We start from the raw sequence: 25,157 nt of genomic DNA, 5'->3' as shown, positions 1-25,157 counted from the left end.
CCAAGTTGCCCATCCCTGGTCTAAAGTAACATGATAAATGGCCCAGTGGATAGCTGAATATAACTTTGAACCTACACCATATCTACACAGAAGAGCAGCTTTTTAACATAAATTTGCATTGACTGACCTTGAAAGTTAATTTAGAAAAAGTATAATGTATATGGTATGTAATTATATGTAACATTTAAAAATACAGAATCTAGTGGAATTCCTGAGACAACACAGGAAATAAGACAATCCTCTCGAAGACACAGCTTGCCAGGCCAAATGTCCCCCTGCCAAAAAACACCCCATATGCGTCACAATGGGATTCGAGAACTTCTGGCGTCCGTTGTTAGGGCGGTTGCTATAATCTGCCTAATTCTGTCCAGATTCCGTCCGCTGCTTGTTTCTATTTTCCCTAGTACAGTTTGTGCAGGGTTAGTATGCAGACAGTCCAAGATCGATTTTACTCTCATTGCGCAAGTAAATCTCTCCCCATTTACAGTTTTATTAACGGTCACTAGCTAGGATAGTTCGTTAACGTTAGCTAACTCAGTAGTACTGTTGTGACTTCTTCTTTTGTGTGTGTGGGGGGGCGCCTAAGGAAAGATGCGTTTGAGTGAGACTCATTGGCTCAATATTTCTGCCACGCCCCAACAAGAATTATCTTGCCAATGAAATGTCTCTCTCTGAGGCACCCCTACGATGGGCGGGGGTAATAAGCAGACCAAAGATGCCCCGCCTGAGTAAGGAAAGATTATGTGGGGGCGTGTCTTCGAATGGGTTGTCTCGGTTCCTGTGCTGTCTCTGGCAGCAGCAGCAGGCAGCGGTCTCCGACGCATCTGGAAGGAAGCGGAAATATACGTCGCAAGCTATTTCGTTTTTTTAGCAAAACCAGACGCATTTTGTACATTTACCACTTCTGCTAGGTTTGGATTTGAAATAATAAATACATTTCATCAAGCAAGACGTTAACATTTCAAAGTTAAACTGGCGGGGTGAGTTTTCTCATGTTCTATTGAATACAAAAGTTAGCTAGCCAGCTAATGTTACTCGCTAACGTCAGCACGGTCAGCATACGAAAATGTGTTTTTTTCCGCTTTTGGTTAGCTAGCTAAGCTAACTATAGGCCTTTCTTTGCATGCCATGCATTTGTTATGAAACGACGATTTCACATACATAGTTGTAAACAAGCGGTTAAAATAGGCAATTATTAAACACATTGCTAACCGTCCCTGGGTTCGTGTGTTAGGTAGGTTGTTTTTAAAGTTTGTTGGTTCTGGTAGCTTACTGTACGGTACTAGCCGGCTTGATTTGTCGTTTTTAGCGATCTGCGGTAACGTAACTGTAAATGTTTCCTTTCTGATTGCCAGTTATACTTCAAAACCGGCTAGCAATTAAGTTACAGTAACTGGCGAGTCCGTTAAAATAACTGCTGTTATAAGTTAACACGTTGACTAGCATTGTGTGGTTATTTAGCGTAATAGATCGAAAATGTGGCTAAACGACTAGCTAACGTTATGGTACGTTAACGTTGTGCCATAATAAGCTGATAATGTCACAGATGGAAACTGACATGAGTTCACAGAAAGCCTCCACATGAATGTGAATGGTTGTCAAGTAGTAGCCCCCCAAAAAATCGGCGACAGTAGTTACAGTGTAGTACCGTAGTTACTATGTGCATTGTATGATTGCTAAGCTTTCTCCATTAGGTCGGTTACGTTAGCTAGAGACCTCCCGTAGTAGAGTATCGATTTGTTGAGCAGATTGAGAAATTTCCGTTCTGTGTGTCTTCAGGGGCAAGCTGATGAGCGTATAATGAACGACTTTTACTTTCTGATTGGATAGTTAGTAAAACAAATCCTCAGATATACTACATACTTTAATAGGGCTTCTTAGCACATTGGGATGTCAAATACTGGTGTTACCACTGCACTGGCCTGTCAAACCACGGGTGTAGATTGAATCGTGAGCGGAACTACTGCATGTCTCTTTTGAATCAGTGTCATTTTCACATGTAAGGGTTTTGCCAAGCAGCCCCATCCTCAAATTATATATTTTTAAACAACTTCCCAAACTGTTTATTTCTTATAGGTACCTTACTGTGACCTTTATGTGAGGATCCAGCCCTAAAGGAACGGGTCATAGACGGGAGGAGAGACTCGGAGCAAGCAACCAATAACGGAATTCTGGATCTGGGTTTTTATTTTGAGACTTCCGGTGTCCACAGAATTGTGAGAAGCATTAAAACAACAGTGACCCTATCAAGTACACCAAAACCCCGGTTAGACACAGGTGTCCAGCAAGCAGTACCATGGAGGCTGTAGCCAAATACGATTTCAAAGCCACTGCTGACGACGAGTTAAGTTTTAAACGTGGGGAAGTGCTAAAGGTAGGACTAGTGTGCTGTTTTTCTAATTAATGACCAAACAAGGCAACTGCTGTGCTTTGTAGCATTGTAGTTTTCAACTTTGTGTTTCCTCTGCAAAATGTGATGCCAGGGAGCATTTCTGAATACAGTTTTACAAGGATATTTTCTCTCATTAATTTCAGTCAAATAATACTGACCCAAACTAAAATATGAGCTAAATCTAGGACCAAAAAACAGGGGTACTGTTATTTCCCAAAAATATTCTAAGGTGGAAAATTGATTTTGCTTTTGTATGATTATCAGGTCTGTTGTTAGAAATAAGCTTTTGACGTGTCCCTCAACTGATGCACCATACAACCCCTTTCCAAAAAAGTTGACGCTTCGTAAAATGCAAATAAAAACAGAATGCAATGATGGGCAAATCATTTATCCCACCATGTAAATGAAAATGGTACAAAGACAACATATCACATACATTTTATTGTTTTTGGAAAAATTCCTGCCCATTTTGAATTTGATGCCAGCAGCACGTTTAAAAGAAGTTGGGACAGGGGAGTGTTTATTACTGTGTTGCAGCACCTCTTTTAACAATACTCTGTAAGTGTTTGGGAACTGAGGAGGCCAGCTGCTTTAGTTTTCAAAGTGAAATGTTTTCCCATTCTTGCTTGATATAGGATTTCAGCTCTCAACAGTTAGGAGTCTCCCTTGTCATATTTCTAATTTCATAATGCACCAAATGTTTTACTATGGGGCCATGCTGTTGTAATAGATCTGATTTGGCATTGTCCTTCTGAAATAAACAAGGCCTTCCCTGAAAAGGAAGTCACCTGGATTGGAATACATGTTGCTCCAAAACCTGTATATATTGTTCAGCATTAATGGTGCCTTCACATATGTGCAAGTCACCCATGCCATGTGCACTAATGCACCCCCATACCATCACGGATGCCGGCTTTTGAACTATTCATTGATAACATGCCGGATGATCCCTCACCTCTTTGGCCCGGAAGATGCAGCGTTAATTATTTCCAAAAAAGTTTTTCAATTTTTGATTTGTCAGACCACAGCGCAGTTTTCCACTTTGCCTCAGCCCATCTAAAATGAGTGTGGTCCCAGAGAAGGCGGTGTTCACAGACAATGGTTTTTGGAAGTGTTCCTAAGCCCTCCAAACTCTTTGCAATTTTACGTGGAGAAATGTTATTCTTAAGTTGTTGCAGTATTTGCCTGTGTAGTCTTTGACAGAGTGGTGAACCCCTCCCAATCTTTACTTTTGAAAGACTCGTTTTCTCTGGAGTACTCTTTTTATATCCAATCATGTTACTGACCTGTTGGCAATTAATCTAATTAGTTGATGTTCCACCATTTTTTTTGGTGCATTGCACAACTTTTCCAGTCTTTTGTTGTCCCAGTCCCAGCTTTTTTCTAAAACTGTTGCTGGCATCAAATACAAAGCGGCACATATTTTTCAAGGAACAGTAAGCATTTTCAGTTTCTACATTTGATTTGATGTCTTTGTACTATTTTCTATTGAACATAGGGTTTAAATAATTAGCACATTATTGCACTCTGTTTTTCTTTAAATTTTTCACAGCATTTTACACATTTTTGGAAACAGGGTTATTTACACTTTATGTCCAATAATTTCTTCTAGTTTGCATCTTATTAATGTATTTAATGTAACAAATTCAACTCCTCAGCCTTTTCTTCCCTTCTAAGACACCTCGATCTGGATCTCTATCTGAAGCTAATAAAAGGATAGTTATGCGTTGGTTAAGCCCAGAACGGCACAATCGTTCAGAACAAGGTTCATGCTTAAACATGTGATATGGAACAACACAGCGAACACTTCTGTTTTTTTATTTTTATTGGACTGCATATTTAAATGCCAATCCTGCTGCTTCTCTAATCTGCCACAACCTGTGGCCAATAGATCACTCAATAGACAGTCCTCTTATTTAACGTATCAGTCTTTTGCTCCCAGGAAAGAGCTTAAACTATTTTCAGAGCTTGATAGGACTGCTAGCAATTATTAAGGACACCGATCACATTTTCTATGCAAGTGCTCTGGGATTTAAATGTAGTCAACATAATCCCTCTGTTGAACATCAATGGGTTTTGAGGGAGGATGCATTTACTACCTCAACACCCCAGCTACCATTTGTTTTAGATTACTTCTATTGAAAACTATTGTTTGTATTGTGTTTCAAGTAACAGTTTGACAAATTGGAAATTTGCTTAACTTTTAAATAGGAATCTATTTTATTTGATATTTTGTTTTCCTTCAATGCTTAAAAGCAGAATACCACATTTGACGTCTGGGAATAAGTTCAGCCTGCTCTCTTTCCTGTTTTACAATCCCTCAGTCTGTTAGTTCACTTTGGCTAAATACAATTGTTCAGTCAAAGGTATCATGGCTAATTAATACGCCCAAATAAAAATGATATCCTGTAGTGAATTATATTTTTCAGATGGGAGAAAGTTTCCAAATGGGAGATGTGCCAATAAGGCTCATTTCTGAAAATAATTCAAAATTGCTATGTCTTTATGGAGACTACAGTTTGACAATTAAAATACTTTAATATTATAAACTCTAAATTTTGTTTCCATTTGATTATAGTAAATCGGGAGATGGAATTTCTCTGATTCTCAAGCAGTGAGGTCAAGTAAGCCATGAGGCTAAACATGTGTACTCCCTCTGAACTTGGGTCTATGTTGGACTGGGATGATGGAGGTGATGTGGTCCTTGAGCAGTCTCTCAAAGCACTTCATGATTACTGAAGTGGGAGTTACTGGGCAGTAGTCATGGTGGTGTTTTATGCAGCAGCAACTTGGCCCACGTAAAGGGCAAATGATACGAGGGAGGTTAGAATCACTTTTTATGCATCAATATTATAGTAGAAAATCTGATAACATATATCATGTTAAAAATATGATAACATAGTTATTTTTAAACAGTGTATTATGAAATCAATGAACAAGAAAGCTAACTGTAGCTATGTAAAACTTAGCAGAATTCTATTTAATTCTGTTTTTTAAAGGATGGTCTCTGCTTGCTACAGTAAATTATGAATCACTGTTGGTCACAATGTTGGATTTGTTTGTTAATATTTGGAAAAGTACAGTCATTGTATGTGTATATATATATATATATATATATATATATATATATAACCATTATAAAAACTTTAAATGCCACTTCTACCATGCATTTCTATTGTAGCTGGTTTAGACTCAGTTAAAATGGCTGCGAAATTGCTCCAGTCTGATAGGCTGATGTCAGATCTCATACATATCTAGTGTTCTAATATCTGTGGGTACAACCAGCTGGGAAAGGAAGTGGTTGAATATGAAGAAAATTATTTAGTATAGTTGATCTGCACATGCTCTGAGGAGGTGCTTATGGATGACATCCCAGGCCAGCTGTGTTGCAACAGTTAACATGGTTAAGTCATATGTTATCCTCAGAGACTGGAGTATATAAACAACTGAAAGAATTACTGAAAATTCCTGGGGGATATCATAGGCTCCATGCACAATGTTATAAAACAGTTTATGTGAGTGTCGAGCCCTGACAAAGGCTACTGTAGGCTTAATAATTTTAATGAAATCCTACCAAATGTTTATATTAGAATGGCATAACATTTGTTTGTCTTGTTGGTGAGACACTCCTATAGGTCTAAATTATTCTCAAATTGCCACAATTGCCTATTGGCTACTGTCTGAAACTGTTACTTTAACTGACTACAGCCTCAAGTGTTCACTGTAATTTTGTGGCAGAGGTTACACAGAATTTTCACAACTTTAAAGTTTACGCTCAAGACTAGCCATTTGCTCAGTAACCCAAGAAAATAGAGGGAATGTAGGGGGTGAGCAGTTGAAGTCAAGATAGACATTCTCAGATGGGATGGTCAACTTGTTGGAAGCAACCCCCATGACAGCAGTGACTCGCCATGCTGACATTTGTTGAAAGAAATGGAGAAGATGGCACCAGTCCCCATTTCAGATGCTTGGTTGATTTTAGTCTCATTTGGCAAACCATTTATGAGTAGACCCATAGTTCACATGTCAGTTTGTGATGTCCTTCCTAGCCAATTGAGATTTTGCATTGTCAAATGCTGCTTTCTTCAGCTATGCATCTGCCTCTTAATTTCTATTAATTTTAAGCATAAATAAACTTCTTATTTTTCTTCCTTACTGATAAGAGCACAGCATATTTCAGAATGTTCTTCCCTCTAGGTGACTCTTGTCTGGGAGAGGACAGAACAGGCCCATATTCATTTTCTCCCTCCCATAGTGCCCACAGGCGCCTTGCATCATGCCATTAATAGCACATAGGCTAAACCCTAAAACCGTGCTGAGCTCACCAGTGTTCATGTGATGGACTATTCCCAGTTGCTTTCATTTAGCAAGTACAGACTTTATTGCAGAATTACCACATCATCTGCACTTAACATAATGCCTACGGTGGTGTTATTAGTCTTGGTTATACACACACAACCTTTAAGGCAACTACTTGTAGCAACCACTAATTGCTAGCATTGATGGGTTTGTCTTCAGACCATTTGTTCACCTGAATTCTGTTTTTTTTCTTCTTACAGAAAATAGATGAATAGAGGAAAAGTGTCTTGCCACCTTCTATAAATGCACGTATAAAATGCTTCTTCTTTTAAGTTAAGCTTACATGCTTACTGTGCTTCAGTTCACTTCTCCATTTACTTGCATCTTTAGACCAATAAAATCCTGCATTCACAGTGTTCTATCAGCAGGTTGTTCGGACTGAAGTTTTGTTCCTCTGCCCATGCATTGCTAATTCACTTTTGTTTGGCTTCCCGCCAAATGGTGGTGTACTTCTGTTTTTATCTGATGAAAACGTCGCGCTACTGAAATGCATCCTTTTTATGGTGTACATTAACAAAGCAGTCTGAAAACAAATGCAACTTGGTATAGTGTTTTTGTAAAATAATTATATTTAAGCAATAAGGCATTATTGAATACTTGTTTTTAATTGGAGGTGCATTCTAGAATGGTCATTGTGATGGGTTACTCAAAAGTGTGTGTGTGTGTGTGTGTGTGTGTGTGTAAATCAATATAGTAGAAAGTAAAGCTGGGGGTGAATTCATTTGGAACTTGCTAGTTCATTAAGTGGTTGAATTAATAGCTAGACAGGGCAGTATAGTGTTTGCGGGGCAGTATAGTGTCTGCACATTTTAGAAGTCAAACCTATTGTGCTCCTGCCTTCTACTCTCTCAGGCCTGTGCCACACAGACATGTAGACTAAACGCTTCAATTTTCCTCATGATAATTTGCACCATGTCTTTTGTTGACTTTTGCCAATAGTGGATTTTTAAAGGGCGATATAGTAACAATAGTTTGGAGCAGGAAAAAGCCGCTGGCTGATACCACCCAACACTGTCGGAAATGAACAATCCTCGACTTTATTAGAAACTGAACATTTAAGTCACAGTAAATACCTAAATGAACAAATACATCTGAAACTGAACATCAAACTGACTGATTCTGGTAGGCAAAATAACACTGGGTGGAAGCTATATCAAAGTTTATGTTAGCCTTTTTTCACAGCTAATATGACCGTTAAAATTTCAGAAATACAGCCATATAAAACAGCTACCGGACATGTTTTAAATAGCAATATAATATGATCCAACAAATGTTTTTTATTTAAATTAGTAAGCAGTATAACTCTTCACAATCTTTGCGAACTAAGCATATAGGCTAGGACTAGGGCTGATCGAACGGACAATGGTGCGGAACCGCTTTCTGACCGGTGAGTAATTGCAACATGCTGCTATTGTTTTTTTTTTTTTTACTGAAAAAATATCCTACTTAGTGCATGCTTTAACGTCAGTGGCAATGGGAAAAGTTTATAACTTTGTAATAAATTAAAATAATTGTTATTTTTTGCATATTTTTTTCCACTGTACCTACATCCTACTGAACATGACTAATAAATATATTTTGGATTTACATTCTATATTAGGGATGGGCACGGATATTCTCGAAATATATTTAGTATTCGAATACTTGTGTGTGTATTCAATTAACCCCCATTTTATTACGTATGTATTTTTTTTGGTTGAAATCAATAGGCTGGAATGGTATCTTTCTAAATACTTATTCCAATCAATATTTTTTTTTACATATGACGATATACCATGACATTTAAAAAAAGCATAACGTTTTAAGTTGTTTTTATAACATGCGCTCCTTCACACGTCTTTGTTATTTATGTTCCTCATCAAAGCGGTAGTAGTGTGGTCGGGCCCAGTCAGTCAGTCAGAATTACGCAAAACATACTTCTTAGCCTACTGTTAGCAAGTGGATGAAAGTCAACTAATTAAAGGGAAGATATAATATATTGACAAAATTTGTTACCTCCGAAAAAAATATTTGGACACAAAAAGCTATGTAAAGAATCGAAAGGCGGTTGAGAGTCCAGAAAACGGTGGGTTAGGCAAATAGCTGGCTAGCTTAGCTAACTTGCTTCTCTAGACTATTCCATCCAATTATCTCAATGTTGTGTGTTGATTGATTAATATTGTCTTCGAGTTCTGTAGTTTTGCGTGTCAAACACATGGCTTCATACACACAGTCGCTTTTTTGTCACACGAATGGTCATTGAGCCGATGTTACAGGAGAACAACACACTGTCCTTAGCTCATATGTAGTAGCGCTCATGTGGTATTGGTAGTTTTAAAAAAAAACATGTATTTATGTTAACCGAATACTTTTTGGGTAGTCAAATATGGTCTAAAGTGCATCCCTAATACAGTGGGGAGAACAAGTATTTGATACACTGCCGATTTTGCAGGTTTTCCTACTGACAAAGCATGTAGAGGTCTGTAATTTTTATTTTAAGTACACTTCAACTGTGAGAGACGGAATAAAAAACAAAAATCCCGAAAATCACATTGTATGATTTGTAAGTAATTATTTTTCATTTTATTGCATGACATAAATATTTGATCACCTACCATCCAGTAAGAATTCCGGCTCTCACAGACCTGTTAGTTTGTCTTTAAGAAGCCCCCCTGTTCTTCACTCATTACATGTATTAATGGCACCTGTATGAACTCGTTACCTTTATAAAAGACACCTGTCCACACACTCAATCAAACAGATTCCAACCTCTCCACAATGGCCAAGACCAGAGAGCTGTGTGAGGGATAAAATTGTATCAGGGATAAAATTGTAGACCTGCACAAGGTTGGGATGGACAATAGGCATGCAAGGTTTCTGTACCAAATATTAAGTTCTGCTTTTCTGATGTATCCAATATTTATGTCATGCAATACAATGTATGATTAAGTAATTAATTGGCAATGTGATTTTCTGGAATTTCTTTTTTTTTTTTTTTTTTTAGATCCCGTCGCTCACAGTTGAAGAGTACCTATGATCAAAATTAGACTTCTACATGCTTTGTAAGTGGGGAAACACTGCTGATTTTGCAGGTTATCAAATACTTGTTCTCCCCACTGTGTATATACAGCTCTGAAAAAATTAAGAGACCACTGCATCTTTTTCTTTTCTTTCCAAAAAAGTCGAAAGGAAGGTTTTTTGTGAGGAACAGAAGGGTTATAATTAAGAGACCACTGCGATTTGAACGCTTCGGTTCCACAAAACTTTCCTTTTCATTTCAATCCTGGCACCAAGCAAACAAAACCCGAAAGAGTACCTTTCAAAATTTGTTTGTAATTACTAAAACCAGGCAACGCACAGGCACGATCAACATTGGTTTTTCAAAATTAACGATGGTTGTCTTGTTCGTCTTATAAAAATGTTTTTTTGTTAAGTGGGCGGTATCTATGTTCTCAATTAATTCTGGAACTTGTGGTGTTTTAGCAACAGACCAATCTAAGGAATTAGATTCAACCTCAAAATTCAGATTGGTTTTTTAGATTTTGTTGATCTTGTCTTTATAACTCATCTACCATAATTATTTAGTACTATAAGCACTAGTTAAGCATTAAGTGCTATTGTGTTATTCCCCTTTAAACACATCTCAGCACCAGCAGGGAGATATGCGGTGGCTGTATTTTATTTTTATTTCCCCAGTCGCCACACAAGCATATGACCTCTTGTGTTTTACACAGTGCGTCATCTTTCTGTACTATTTTTTTTTTCTGTGTGGCACTGTGCAACCAGAATCTGTGCTGTGATGACTGCCTACGCTTTGCAGATGGTGGTGTTGCTGCTTTAAGCAAGTTTTAGTATATTCCAAGATTGATAAATTGTTTATGTTCGACTGGATATTAAACAAATGCATTTTAGTATTGAAATAGGGATTCTTAATCAGTACAGTTAAGAATGAGAGTTTACGCAGTCATTTTGCCATGCACTAGTTTTTGTTTCATACAGTTGTTCTAAAGCTCAACAACTGATGACACGACATGGATGATATTGGGACATAACATGCACTGATTCCCTCGGGCCGCTCCTGTGTAAGCCTTTGTTGTTTCTATTTTGTCTGTTGTTTGAAAAATAATTGTCTAATCCAGGTCCAAAAGATGAACTCAATGGAATCAAAATATTTTTAAACCTCTTTCTCTCATTATTCTGTAAGAGCGAGAGTGCCTTTGCTAAAAAAGCTTTGTGTGTGTATAAGACAGCAATCGTTTTGGATTAATATTTTGCTGACATTTAGCTGGATTGTAATGCTTTAACTAATTATGATGCAGTAAAACCCATGCTATTTCTATTTCTTGGAATAGAGCTGGTCATGATTTATACATGGTTTCTGAAGGCCATTATTGCCTAATTACGGAGTGCTCTTGGGAATTCTTTCCATTGCCTCAAAAAGGGGAATAGTGACTGGTTCTATTTCCATGAGTGGACAAAAAGGCAGCATTACCACAATTGAGCTTTTGGGTAATTTATTGGAACAGGTCTGGTAGTCAATATATTGTGTATGTATATGTATCTGTTTTGATGTGCGGTTGGTTATAGTCACGTGTCATTCTGACCTTAGTAGGTGGTTCATGTGTGCACTGTTAGTGGTAAAGGTTTGTTTGTTTAGCATTGTCAGGAGCATTCTGGCCAAGCTGCAACACAGCCTCTACCTCGGTCACTAACACAGCTGTTGAACCAGGCCAGGGCTCCTTTCTTATTTGCATTCCTTAGTCATGGACCAGAATGTATCCCAGTCATTTGCTGTATGCACTAATTAAGCAGTCATTCTCTGACATCAGTAACAAGTCAATCACATACAATGGGGGGAGAACAAGTATTTGATACACTGCCGAGTTTGCAGGTTTTCCCACTTACAAAGCATGTTGAAGTCTGTCATTTTTATCATAGGTACTCTTCAACTGTGAGTAATGGAATCTAAAACAAAAATCCAGAAAATCACATTGTATGATTAAGTAATTAATTAGCATTTTATTGCATGACATAAATATTTGATACATCAGAAAAGCAGAACTCAACATTTGGTACAAAAACCTTTGTTTGCAATTCCAGAGATCATACGTTTCCTGTAGTTCTTGACCAGGTTTGCACACATTGCAGCAGGGATTTTGGCCCACTTCTCCATACAGACCTCCAGATCCTTCAGGTTTCGGGGCTATTGCTGGGCAATACAGACTTTCAGCTCCCTCCAAAGATTTTCTATTGGGTTCAGGTCTGGAGACTGGCTAGGCCACTCCAGGACCTTCAGATGCTTCTTACGGAGCCACTCCTTAGTTGCTCTGACTGTGTGTTTTGGGTCGTTGTCATGCTGGAAGACCCAGCCACGACCCATCTTCGATGCTCTTACTGAGGGAAGGAGGTTGTTGGCCAAGATCTCGCGCTACATGGCCCCATCCATCCGCCTCTCAATACGGTGCAGTCGTCCTGGCCCCTTTGCAGAAAAGCATCCCCAAAGAATGATGTTTCCACCTCCATGCTTGTGCAGGTCTACAATTTTATCCCTGATGTCCTTACACAGCTCTATGGTCTTGGCCATTGTGGAGAGGTTGGAGTCTGTTTGATTGTGTGTGGACAAGTATCTTTTATACAGGTAACAAGTTCAAACTGGAGCAGTTAATACAGGTAATGAGTGGAGAACAGGAGGGATTCTTAAAGAAAAACTAACAGGTCTGTGAGAGCCGGAATTCTTACTGGTTGGTAGGTGATCAAATACTTATGTCATGCAATAAAATGCATATTAATTATTAAAAAATCATACAGTGTGATTTTCTGGATTTTTGTTTTAGGTTCCGTCTCTCACAATTGAAGTGTACCTATGATAAAAATTACAGACCTCAACATGCTTTGTAAGTAGGAAAACCTGCAAAATCGGCAGCGTATCAAATACTTGTTCTCCACACTGTACTCATATTAGTAATATACTTTTTGAATATAAATAGCCACTTGTCAACTAGCAGCACAGTCAAGGCTCAGTTCTAGAATATGATGGGTAGCGTGGTGCTTCAAAAGAAGAGTTCTGAATTCAGTTCTGACTTCTGACTTTTTCACCACTCTGGCTCAGTTTGCCAAGAGTTTTCTTTTTTTTAAGCTCAGAAGTGCTAGCATTCATGTACCAAACAGTTGATTTTAGCATGCAGGCCATATTCCCAACTTTCAAAACGAACACTAGAGAATTTGATCAGGACAAGAATCATTCACATTACTTTTTGACCAAATATATTTAACTTATTTTTAATTAAGTTTGCTCTGAAGCAAGCAATTAAAAATGTTACAATCATCCGACCTCGACCCAATTGACATGGTTTGGGATGAGTTGGATAGTGTGAAGGCAAATTAGCCAACAAGCATTCAGCAAATGTGGGATGTCCTTCGAGTCTGTTGGATTAACATTTCAGGTGACTGCCTCTTGATCTGGTTGAGAGAAGGCCAAGAGTGGGAAAAGCTGTCATGAACGCAAAGTGTGGCTACTTTAAAGATTCTGAATTTAGAATGCATTTTGATTTAAAAAATAATAATTTACTAAAATTACAGCACAATTTTACAACTACAGCACAGTTTGGTATTGTAAAAAGAAATACCCTTGACTAAGTATGTGTATCCAAACTTCTGAAGGGTACTGTATATATCTCATGATCACTAGCTTGACTTCCATTGACACACTTTTGGTCCTCATGTTGTTGGGACACCAGACCAGTGCCTCAATCAGGCATCTAGACTGCGACCAAATCTTTTCTTGGCCGTTTGAGTTTTTTTAAAATTGGTTTCTTTTGAGCGACCTTCAAAAACAAAATTTATTTTGTCAAACAGCAGGGTAAATTATTTTTGGCTTGATCAAATTCTATACTTGTGTCTATTTTGAGAGTTGCATGTTTGGCTGCGTGTCTCAGCCATTCTCTCCCCCTCACTAACCTCTCCACCTGATGAGGGAGTAACTGACAACATCCCTTTGGTGTGTGAAACAGGTAGGCAGGCAACTACTTTCATGCGCCATGTAAAGCAGGCTGAAAGAGGCAGAACGATAGAGCAAACGGAGAATCATAGCGAAATAAAGCCTACAATATCGGTCTATTTAGCGTCAAATGCAGAGAATAACATAGTGTAATTCTGAGCAGTGAAATTCCTAGGACATGGCACGCCACATCTACGCAGTAAGCATTAAGCCAAAAAAATAGAAAATAAATATACTTAACAATGTAAACTAGCCGCAGTTCCAAAGAGTGTACAACAGGGGTATATGGACAATATGAAAGACATTAAATATTATAAATATAAATGTTATAGTGCCTATGAATGGTACATTAAAATATGCTAATGTAGATAGAAAGTCATCAGAGCATTTGGAGTGATCAGTGTGATCATAGATCAATGTTTCTGGTTGAGAAGCCTGGGGAAAAAAACTTATATCGTCAGACAAGATTCGATGAAATGAATATAAAATATATACAATTTGCCTTGTCCCATACATACCAACAGTTAATGAATGTGAGACACATGGATCATATGGTGCGGGAAACCTGTCAATGGCCTCATTAATGATGGTTTGTCTTCAGTTCGTTGTCCTCCAGCAGTGGGTCCTCGGTTTACTGACTCAAATGAAATTAGTCGAAAGATATCACTGAACGACTTAAAGATCCAAATCATTAATGAGTCAAACTTCCTTACACAAGTTCTTATTTCCACGTTAACATCTACCATGCTGACGCAGAAGGCATTTCACTAAACTGGATGATCATAATTGTTAAATCAACTCAAGTATAATCTTTGGTTCTAGTAGCCTAATCATAGATGTGAAGGACAGCAGTCTAAAGATAAAATTTAAGCAAATTACTACAAATAAATAAATAAATGAAATATGCCAATTATGTTTTACTCCTGTATGCAATCATTTATTTTGGGGTGCGACCAAATCATACTTGTGCCGCCCACTGAAAGACTGCCACCAGTGGAAAATGTTCATGTGGAGCCCAGAAAATCCATTTGGAGGTCACTGTATACTGTCTATATGTTTTGGCCCACTAATTGAGACATTTGGGTTTGTTTCCCCCAATTCCTGTCCTGCTTAGCAGTAACTGGTAACTTCTAACTCTAATTTTAAGTTTTTTAATATGAATGTTTTAACCCATTCCAAAATTTAGTTTTGTATCATCTGATATGAACAAAGTATTATTTTTGGGCTTAGTTTCACAATGTGTCATGTGATTTCAAGTTATTTTAAAAACGGGAAGAAACTCATTTTGGTGCAGGGGGCTTTCTGAAAGTTGTCCTTGGGGTTAGGGTTTAAAATGATTCACTAATCTTAATATGATGATCTTCAGTTTATATCTCATGCCAGTATAGGATTAGGGTTAAAAAGATTGTCCCTTTGCCTTTTACAGTGGGACTTAAAACCCCCATTCTTTATGCCATAGCCTATTTATCCTCCAGAAGCATTATGCATCCCAATGGTTTTTCAGATCTATTTGTACAGCAAAAAACAGCCCAGATCTCTTTAAGAACCAGATAGGCATTATAATACATTCAATGCCATATTGTAAAAGTAGTGTGCTATGAATGGACTTCTTCAGATGTACCTTAAGTTACAGGGTCATGCCATCTGTTAGGACAGCCATTACTTACTCTTCTAGCACAACACAAGTTAAAGCTACCCAAGCTGTAAAGCCAGATACTACTGATTTATATGATGTTATTTTTTTTTTTTTAGGCTAAACCTTTACTTACCTGTATAAAAACAGAGGTAAATATCCTTCTAGTTTGGATGTTGTGTTGGGCTTGTATATTTCCATGTTTTTTGAAAAGGTCTGTTCTTAAGCATTTATGCCTACGTAATATTGACAGATTATTACCTTATTGCTTGGTATCACATCTCCGTTAATAAAGACCAGATGACTAGTCAGGATATCCTAATGTGCTACAGTTTAGGCTGTGTTACACTTTCTCTACCATGGAGCAGAAATAAAAGACAACCAGGAGGAGAGCACAGAGGATAGTCTGCTTAGTAGCCTTCAGCAATGCACTCACTCTCATTCCCTGGTTCAGTAAATTAAGATTAAAAGCCTGACTGGCTGACATATTTTGCTCCGGTCAACAATGGCTTTGAAGTCTGCTGCGCAGCATTATCTTAGGCTGTTCCTCTGCTGAACTACAGGAAGACATTGAGCAAACTACCAGTGTCATTTGCCACTGTGACTTTTAAAGTTTGCCCTCATTTGTCTGTACCCACTTCATATTTTCACTGTTTAAACTCCTCAAAAATATGTTGTCTTGTGAAAACGGTCCACAGTGAAGTATGACAGTTTCTCCTACTTCAGAGTGCTGGGGAGAAGATTGAGCATGTGGGTGTCTGACAAGCAGCAACTTTATTTTCATAGTAATAAACATGCATATTGCCTGGTTAAGAATATCGTTTTTTGGTTTCGGTCATCTGCTGACTCGTGCAAGGAACAAACAGTTTATAACATCATTTTGTTATTTAAACATTAACTAAACCTGTTGTCCTACTTTCCCAAACAAGTTTCTGAGAATTCAAACATAAATGAAATGAGTGAGTCCCCTCTCCAATATGTAGCATGTCCATTAGGGCTGCCAAATGCATATTCAGTATTCAAACAATGTCTGTTAGCAAAAAAATTACTATTCAAACGCAGAAAGTAGTATCTGATTATTATTATTTGCTTATGTGACATTATGTGGGAAACTGCAGTAAAATCACCCTGTCTAATTGCACTCACTCACATTAAGCCTGTTGGTGTTGATTAGCCAACCAGGTTGGGTTAACAAATTTCTTCTGTTCTTCAAGTGTTTTGGGAGCTGAAATTATCACCACTGGGATCGTGTCAGTGAAACATGCTGAACAAGGGTTGACACGCCCTTTTCAACTTTGTGCGCCTCAATTTAATTGCACTGGATAGTATGAAACTGCAGCGGAGCTCCATCTAGACCTAAAAGTCTGGTGACAACCCTAGAATATAGAAATTATTTTGTTCTGGGCATTGGTAGTTGAAAATAAAGCCACATTGGTTTGTTAGTTAGGTAACGTGGAACTTCGCAATCATTCAACATCGACCAGGTTAATGTTCGACAAGAAAAATGCCTATAGTAGCCTACAGAGCAGAGTACAACTATATGTTAACAGACTGTGTCCATTGCCAAACATGCCTGACAGAATACTGTTTCCCAGAGCCTGAAATTTGTGTACAGAACAAGTTAATATGCAAGTTTATTGGTGACTTTCCTTTTACTATTATTATTTTTTGCACAAAATTATCTATGGCTATTGTGGCCATAGATTTGCAGAATGCCACTATAGTGTATAGGCACTTAGGCCTTCATATAATTTATCTAATATGTGCCACAATTTTAAAACTAAACGCAAAACTAACATTGTGTTGTTTAATCTGCTGGAAAAACATGCTTGTATATAGTTTAGAGAAACATTTGAACAGCCCTAAAGTCCATCCATACAAGAAAGTTAGAATCAAATTCATTTATTGAATGAAATTTATATCAGCTTGAGTTGCGTAATGTGAATTTAGAATGTGAATTTTTAATGTGTAAATTTAAAAGTTTTATGTGAATTTAGAAAGTGCTATTATCTGGACACCATTCTAAATTGCGCCTGAACAATCTGTCTCTGATCAATCAGTCCTAATGAGATAGTTCCAGCTAGCTGTAACTATGCTTGTTGATTTTTATCCTACTGCTTTAGCTGTTAATCTGTCCTGAAATTGGTTACTAAAGTTACTTCCCTCTCATTATGTCAGGAGAGGGGTTCCCTGTATTCATGTGTTTTAGCATGCAGAACATACTCCTCCCATTGAACAGTGATACTATCTACAGCTCAATGCAGACATTACACGTAGGCTGCTGTCAAACTCAAAATATCATTGAGTGGAATGGAACAAATTGGCCAAGTGAGCGGCTTGGTAAACCACTGGGTGGGGAAACCCCTGATACAACCAAGTTGCACACACTGGTGATGTACTTTGGCTTGTTGTCTATTGGCCACTTTATTTAACTGTTGGGAAAAATGTGTGTTTGTTAACTGTGTCTGTATGCCTATGACAAATGAATTGATTCCACTCCACTTTGAGTTGTGGCAAAGGTCTTCCTCTTCAGGGAAGGTCAATTTCGGCAAGATGTTTCCCCTATGATGTGCTTCCATTCTAGGGCTGGTCAATATCAACAGAAATCAGTATTGCAGTAAGTGGACCCAGTTAACCCGATAACAATATATATCATTATTGAGGTACTTCTTACTGTTTATTACACTAATTTAGTTAACAGAGTGTCTCAACTGCATTGGAATATGTGACTATTGTACTCAGCCTTTTTTTAACACAATTATTGCGATATATATTGTCATCGAGGTAATTGGGTGTACTTACCGCGATAAGGTGATTGTTGATATCACATGGCCCTATTCCACTCAGTTTTACTAGCAACAGAAATTGCTCCTGTGTCAACCTCCCTCCAGAAATAGAGGTGTTTTCGGTAACATTCTCTCCAATAAGTATTGAGGTGCGCCTCAATAAATTGTTCCCTGAGGTCATGCTGGTCAGGGTTATCCACAAAGGCCGCTGGCTGATCCTGGAAAACAGGGCGTTAATGGTAAATGATGCATTAATTTGTAGGGCTCGGCAAAATGTAGCTGGATGACTAGGATCCAACCCATGGCAGCAGAATATGGAATAATAGTCACCTCCGTGCAGGGCTGAGACAGGGGCCTATTAAGGCCACCTAGGCCTACTAGCTGACAATAGGTATGCGGCTGTCGTACCTTACAACTCCCCTGAAGAGCATACAACAACTCTGATAAGGACCAGAACACAAGTGGGACAAAACTGGAGGAAACCATTGCTTGGAAAGTTAAGTGGCTTAGTGAATCTTATTGGCCTACATCAGAACTCCACAAGATAAGGCCCCTGTGCCAGATCCAGCCCGTTTAGTCATTCTATCTGGCCCATGATACATCCAAAACTTTAAAAATAATAAAAAATAGAAATACCTGACAAGGTCTGCAGATTACGTTACTTTATTTCCAGCTTTGTATTTATTTTATTTCGAATTAAAAGTCCTGTGGCACTCCCAGGAGTAAGTATGGCAGTATCATAGTGTCTGTATAAAATACTTTTTAGTTGAAAGAAGCTGTTTACGTTGCTATGATACGTAGGGACCAGCACCAAAATCCATGCACGGAAATTATCATTTGTTCATTCTATACACAATTCAAGGCTAGTGATCTCTGGAAATGAGCCTGTCTAAGAGAAGTTGATAACGAAAGCAGCGTTTTAAAAAAGAATGGAAAATATTGATTTTGCAGATGTCGCAGGTGAAGTAATATGCAAACATGCACTTCCAGAGCATGCATGCGGCCAAATACAAAAAACTGTCACCCGATGCAAAAATTCAACAAGCCCAAGTACTGCTCCAGCGTCACTGATGAACACCTTGCTGCAGTACCGCACACTGCTTCCACAGTACCGCACACTGCTTCAACAGAAATTACTCCTGACTTCACTTCACTTGTCAACGCCCAAACTAGGCTCTCCTGTTCATATTGAGTGGCCCTAAAAGTTGATTTTCTTGGGGGGGTCTGGGCTGAATTCAGCAGAAGCTCTGTAATTTCTGGACCTCCCTCTGCAGTACATCTTTCTCTCTATAGTGACATAATATCAATATTACACTGATTTAATGTCAATTTTGGGGCGTTTGCTTGGCCTGTCTGGTGATGCTGCTATAATTGGTGCACTGGTCCTGGCACTTCTGTTCCTCCCCCCCACAGGGAGTAAGCACGACTGGAGAAGGAAAGGCAGGTAAAGTCAAATCATTAACATTCAAAATACTTAAAATTTTTGCTACCATTTCCTTTCTCTCCTTACAAAATACCAGCAGATGTCTGTGGTGTTTAATGAGTGGGGCATCTTGCTGGGGAATGAACACCATTATCTTCTGGGACAGAGTGTTCATTTCTTTGGACTGTGGCCCCCATCTGGTCTGAAATTGACCCCGTCAATGCTGTAACCTCTTGAGTCTTGCTTTCAAGTATTTACATCAGGACTAAATAGGTTGGTCCTTTAAATCTGACACATAAAATTGCCCAGGTGGTGTCTGTTTGACAGTCATGTTGTCAGTCTTTTTTTCCCTCAGTACAGTACAAAATTCTTTCATCAGTTTGGTAATATTTTTTTGAGAAACTTGATGTACCATAATTAAGTTGAAGATAATCAAATAAATTATGGACAAATAAAAATTGCAAATAATAGCAACATTAGTGTATTCTGGCAAGCTAGATTGATTTGTAGGGCTGCTGGGACGTTAGCTTACATCTTAACAAGGAGTACCCGGGTTTACTTTATAAGTACTATTATATTTAAAATCAGCCAGAACAACCCACCAGCAATCTACACCTTCATAAAAGGAAATTGCAACAGTTCTAGCTAGCTAATATATATATATATTTTATTATTAAAAGAGAGTCACTTTGTTTCCTTGTGTATCTAGTGTGCACCAATATGTGTGTATGAGCGCCTGTGCTCTTGTATAGACCTCACCACAGTTTAGATATCACTTCCTGTTAAGTGCCTCTTCCACCCCCAGCAGCTTCCTGTCTCCACGGTACAGTTGGTCTCTACACCCCACACCTGCAGTATTGCACTGGATTACAAAGTGCAAAAACTGCATGTAAAAATACACCAGCCCACAGGCAGAGGCTCTTACTCATCACAAACAAGTAGCGAGAATAGATGCTTCATTCCTTTTACACAATCTCGGCCCAATCTTTCATTGCTTGTCTTTATTGAATTGCAGCTTGTTCTTCCTTTTCCCCAGCTTTGATCATTCTTTGATTATTTGAGTCTCTCCGTAACACCGCCCAGGCTTTTACTCCAGGAGGGCAACCCCTGGAACTTTCAGTTGGTTCAAGACTTCTAAGCCTCCTCTGATTAATCTCTCCCTTATCACTTATTGGCCTCTCTCCCCGGCAGAGCTTATCGATCTCATCTCTCAGATTTACCTCGCAGGAGAAGAGCTGTGTCTGCTGTGCCGCCCTTTTATGCTGATCACCTCACATGAGCCCAGGTCTGATCTGTGCCTGAGTAACACAAAGATTAACGCTGAAGGATTAGGCCCAACTGAAATGTCTGGGAGGGAATGTGTCAGACTAATATAAAAATAAAACTTTATATTAGAGAACTGAAATGTTTTCATAGTTCTGGGGTTTTGTTAAGCATTACTTGCAATACCTGTGCCAAGTGCCATTAGGAATTTTGTCCTGAAGTCCCTGAATTAGACTTGCCAATGCCTGTACAAACCCTGTTTATAGTGTCTGCCATTTACTTCCCCATTGACATGCAGCTTATGGATAGTAGCCTGTTTCGGTAGGCAGAAAATGACGATGTGTTGTGATGATTAGACTACTGTCTGGGACAAGTTGTGTTATTGGTCGGGTATCGAATTGTAAATCAAATATTGGTTTTGTGACAATACCCAGAAAATAACCATGTGATTCATGTTTCTGAGCGCGAATAAAATACAGTTTCCTTTTTTGTCTCTCAACAGTTTGCATCCCTCTAATATGCAGTGTTGAAAATATGCCATGGATGTACTTTGATGATCCCTCTGAAGAGAGGTTAACAGGACCTCTCTTCAGAGACCTAACAGCTCCTACAGGACCAGCCACTATATTATCTTTAATAGAGTTCACTTCCTCGAGGAAGACACTACTAACATAAGAATGTAGTTAATGGTTGAGGTACAAGCAATTAAAGAAGCATAACATATGGAAGATTTAGTATTCTGAGTAATTAAAAGTATAATAGTATAACCATATTTTACCCACAATGCTGTATGTACTTTGCGAAACTATTTAGCAGTACAGTTATTCAATCTCCAAAAGACTAGCTAACCAGCGTGTTCCAGAATCTGTAAAAGCAATTACCACCCCCATGTGGAAAAGCCTACTTTTAGATAGTGGAAAAACGATTTCACATGGAGGTAGGGCTCTTCTCAGACTATAGCCTTTACAAAGGCAGATTCTTTTTTTTTGCTTTCAACCCGTTCAAGTGTTGTTTAGTCTTGTTCAATCAAACCATGGAGCGAACCCACCACACGTCAGAACAGTTCGTTAGAAGTGAGATCGGTCCAACCCGGTTGGGCACCAAATAATCGCACCCTGCTCCATTTCAGTGAGGTCGTCTTTTGCTGCTTATAATTTAACCTGGTTTGTTTCAAGTGAAACTGTAATCTGACCCAAACACAGGAAGTGGCTAAAAACTGTGTATTGTGGGTTGAATATGCTATGTATTATGGGATTAGTAGGGCAATCGTTTACATTGTGTTAGCTAGCTACAATAGAAAGAGTCATGCATCACTGGCTGGTTAGGCTAATGAATGTTGGAGAAAGTCCAGAAAAAACCCACAAAATACTACACAAATCCAAATAGATTTTCCCTTTAAGATCATGTAACATGGGATCAACACATTATATGCTGCATTTATATTTTTGTTGTATTTTATTTAGTACACTTTGCTGATTTATAGATTATTTTCCCAACTACCATGAGAGCAGTGCAGTTTGTCGTGTTCCTAGTGCAACCTAATAAACACAGGTTTGAGCTAGAACAGCGATCTTTAACAAATTCAATATGTTACATATTTTGGTCCTATATTAATAATGCAACATAAGTGATTTTGGTATTGTTGTGTAAATATGTTTTCTAGCCAGCTAGCTACTGTGGGATGATTCTAGCCACCCAGACTGTTAGTTTTCTATCTTCAGATTTGCAGTCAAACTGAGTATCAACACATTTCCTTAAAACATTTTAAAATATGTTTGGATAACTAACTATAATTAAACTAAGAATGCATAGATAATGTCACAACATAGTATTTATTTTTTGCTTTAGACTAATATATATGTCATAGGAATGTGTGTTCTTTGGTGAATTACACTTTTAAGGAAGACATGCTAATAATAAGTACTAGGAAAGTGGAATATTATTATGTTTTGTGACGATCATTTGTGACAATCTTTTCAGCTGCGCCTTTAAGGGAAGGGTTTACCTTAACAAAGAAAAGTTGACCCACTGGTCTCTGTGAAACAATCATACCGATTTAGTGATATGACATTTCTACAGATGAGCTCAAACTAATATTGGAAAAAACACCCAAGCATGTTAAAAAATAATTTAAAAAACTACGTGAATAACCAAGACAATACCAGATCAAATTCTCACTTTAGTAAACGTTCAGAATTGTCTCGTGTCAGGCTTCTAAAACCAAACCTTAGCGTTTCCTGGTGCAGTATTTTTGCAGCAAAGTAGTCTGCAGTGCATTCACTCCCAATTTGTCTCTTAGCTGTCTTGCTGTCTCTTACTGGATCTCCATCACCCACAACATCTTCTGGCTCTGGATTCGTTGCAGCGGTAAATGCGAACTGTCCATGGTCAGCCAGTGAATGCTTACGGGGGACTGGATCAGAACAGTCAGTTGTTATAGCATTTCTGGGCCTGAAGGCTGAATGGACAATTTTTTTTTTTTTAAATAGCGGTGGTGGTTGTGAAGTGCACGTTCTCTAATAGAGTGATCCACTGTGGGTTACCTGTGAAGCTTGTTAAAGCATCCTTCTAATGCAGGGATTAGGCTGGTCCCCAGCTCCTTGATCACTGCTACTGGACATAAACACCCCGTGTCCATTTCTTTCCTATGTGCACGCACACACCATCTTTCACACTCAGCCTTTTTCTCCACGCTGAAGATAAATCCCCCAAAGGGCCATTAAAATACTTACATTTTTAGAAATGTGCCAAATTATTGAAATAAGAAAATGTGAATGTCTACAGCATTTTACACACCTGTCTATATAAGGTCCCACATTTCTGTGCATGTCAAAGCACATACCAAGCCATGAAGTTCCAGGAACTCTCTGTAAACCTGTGTGTTGGCAATTAAGATTTCCTGGAGACGACCAGCCAAACTAAATAACGGAGAAAAAGGTCACTTTCACTGCAGACATGGGAGTACCTACCAGATGGACAATCATTGTTGCCCTCTGTCAGTCAGGCTTTAATGGTAGCGACTAGCTGGAAGCCATTCCTGAGTAAAAGAGAACCTGTTCCAGAGCACACCGGACCTCAGACTAAAGCGAGGTTTAATCTTTCAGTATAACAGAGTGCTGAAGCACAAAGCCAACACAACGCTGGAGTGTCTTCAAGACAAGTCTGTGGGTGTCTGTAATAATTGGCCAAGCCAAAGTCCGGACTTGAATCCCATTAAACGTCTGTGGCGAGACTTGCAGTTCACTGCTTGAAGCTGTGATCTCTGCCAAAATCACTTCTACACAATACTGAATACAACTGAATCATGTTTTTTGCTTTGTCATTAATGCAATATTGTTTGTTGATTGTCCAAATATATATATATATATATATATATATGAATCAATTGTAAATTAATTCCACAACACAATGTGGAGAAAATCATGGGGTCTGAATATTTTATTGGGTGCTATACAGTGGGGACAACAAATATTTGATACACAAACGATTTTGCAGGTTTTCCTACTTACAAAGCTTGTGGAGGTCTAATTTTTTATCATAGGTACACTTCAACTGTGAGAGACGGAATCGAAAACAAAAATCCAGAAAATCACGTTGTATGATTTTTAAATTAATTAGCATTTTATTGCATGACATAAATATTTGATCACCTACCAACCAGTAAGAATTCCGTCTCTCACAGACCTGTTACTTTTTCTTTAAGAAGCCCTCCTGTTCTCCACTCATTACCTGTATTAATGGCACCTGTTTGAACTTGTTACCTGGATAAAAGACACCTTTCCACACACTCAATCAAAGAGACTCCAACCTCTCCACAATGGCCAAGACCAGAGAGCTGTGTGAGGACATCAGGGATAAAATTGTAGACCTGCACAAGGATGGGATGGGCTACAGGACAATATGCAAGCATCTTGGTGAGAAGGCAACAACTGTTGGCGCAATTATTAGAAAATGGAAGAAGTTCAAGATAACGGTCTGGGGCTTCATACAAGATCTCACCTCGTGGGGCATCAATGATCATGAGGAAGGTGAGGGATCAGCCCAGAACTACTACTACTCAAAGAAAACCATTAGTAACACACTACGCCATTGTGGATTAAAATCCTACAGCGCACGCAAGGTCCCCCTGCTCAAGCCAGCGCATGTCCAGGCCCGTCTGAAGTTTGCCAGTGACCGTCTGGATGATCCCGAGGAGGAATGGGAGAAGGTAATTTGGTCTGATGAGACAAAATTAGATTTTTTTTGGTCTAAACTCCACTCGCTGTGTTTGGAGGAAGAAGGATGAGTACAACCCCAAGAACACCATCCCAACGTGGAAACATCAT

At 38.6% G+C, this 25,157-nt stretch overlaps 1 protein-coding gene across 1 annotated transcript in view; it reads left to right on the top strand.

Annotated features, from left to right (window-relative positions):
• The first annotated feature begins 763 nt into the window (after window positions 1–763).
• Window positions 764–25,157, top strand: part of grb2b (growth factor receptor-bound protein 2b) — a 50,888-nt gene continuing 26,494 nt past the window's right edge. The window contains exons 1-2 of the mRNA XM_010874504.4: window positions 764–980; window positions 2,077–2,374. Coding sequence (XP_010872806.1) covers window positions 2,297–2,374 — 78 coding nt within the window. The 5' untranslated portion in view covers window positions 764–980; window positions 2,077–2,296. The remainder of the gene's footprint in view (window positions 981–2,076; window positions 2,375–25,157) is intronic.

The sequence above is a fragment of the Esox lucius genome, chromosome 11 (assembly GCF_011004845.1).
Source record: "Esox lucius isolate fEsoLuc1 chromosome 11, fEsoLuc1.pri, whole genome shotgun sequence".
Classification (NCBI taxonomy): Eukaryota; Metazoa; Chordata; class Actinopteri; order Esociformes; family Esocidae; genus Esox; species Esox lucius.
The sequence above is the reverse complement of the archived record's forward strand: the minus strand, read 5'-3'. Positions and strand labels throughout refer to the sequence as shown.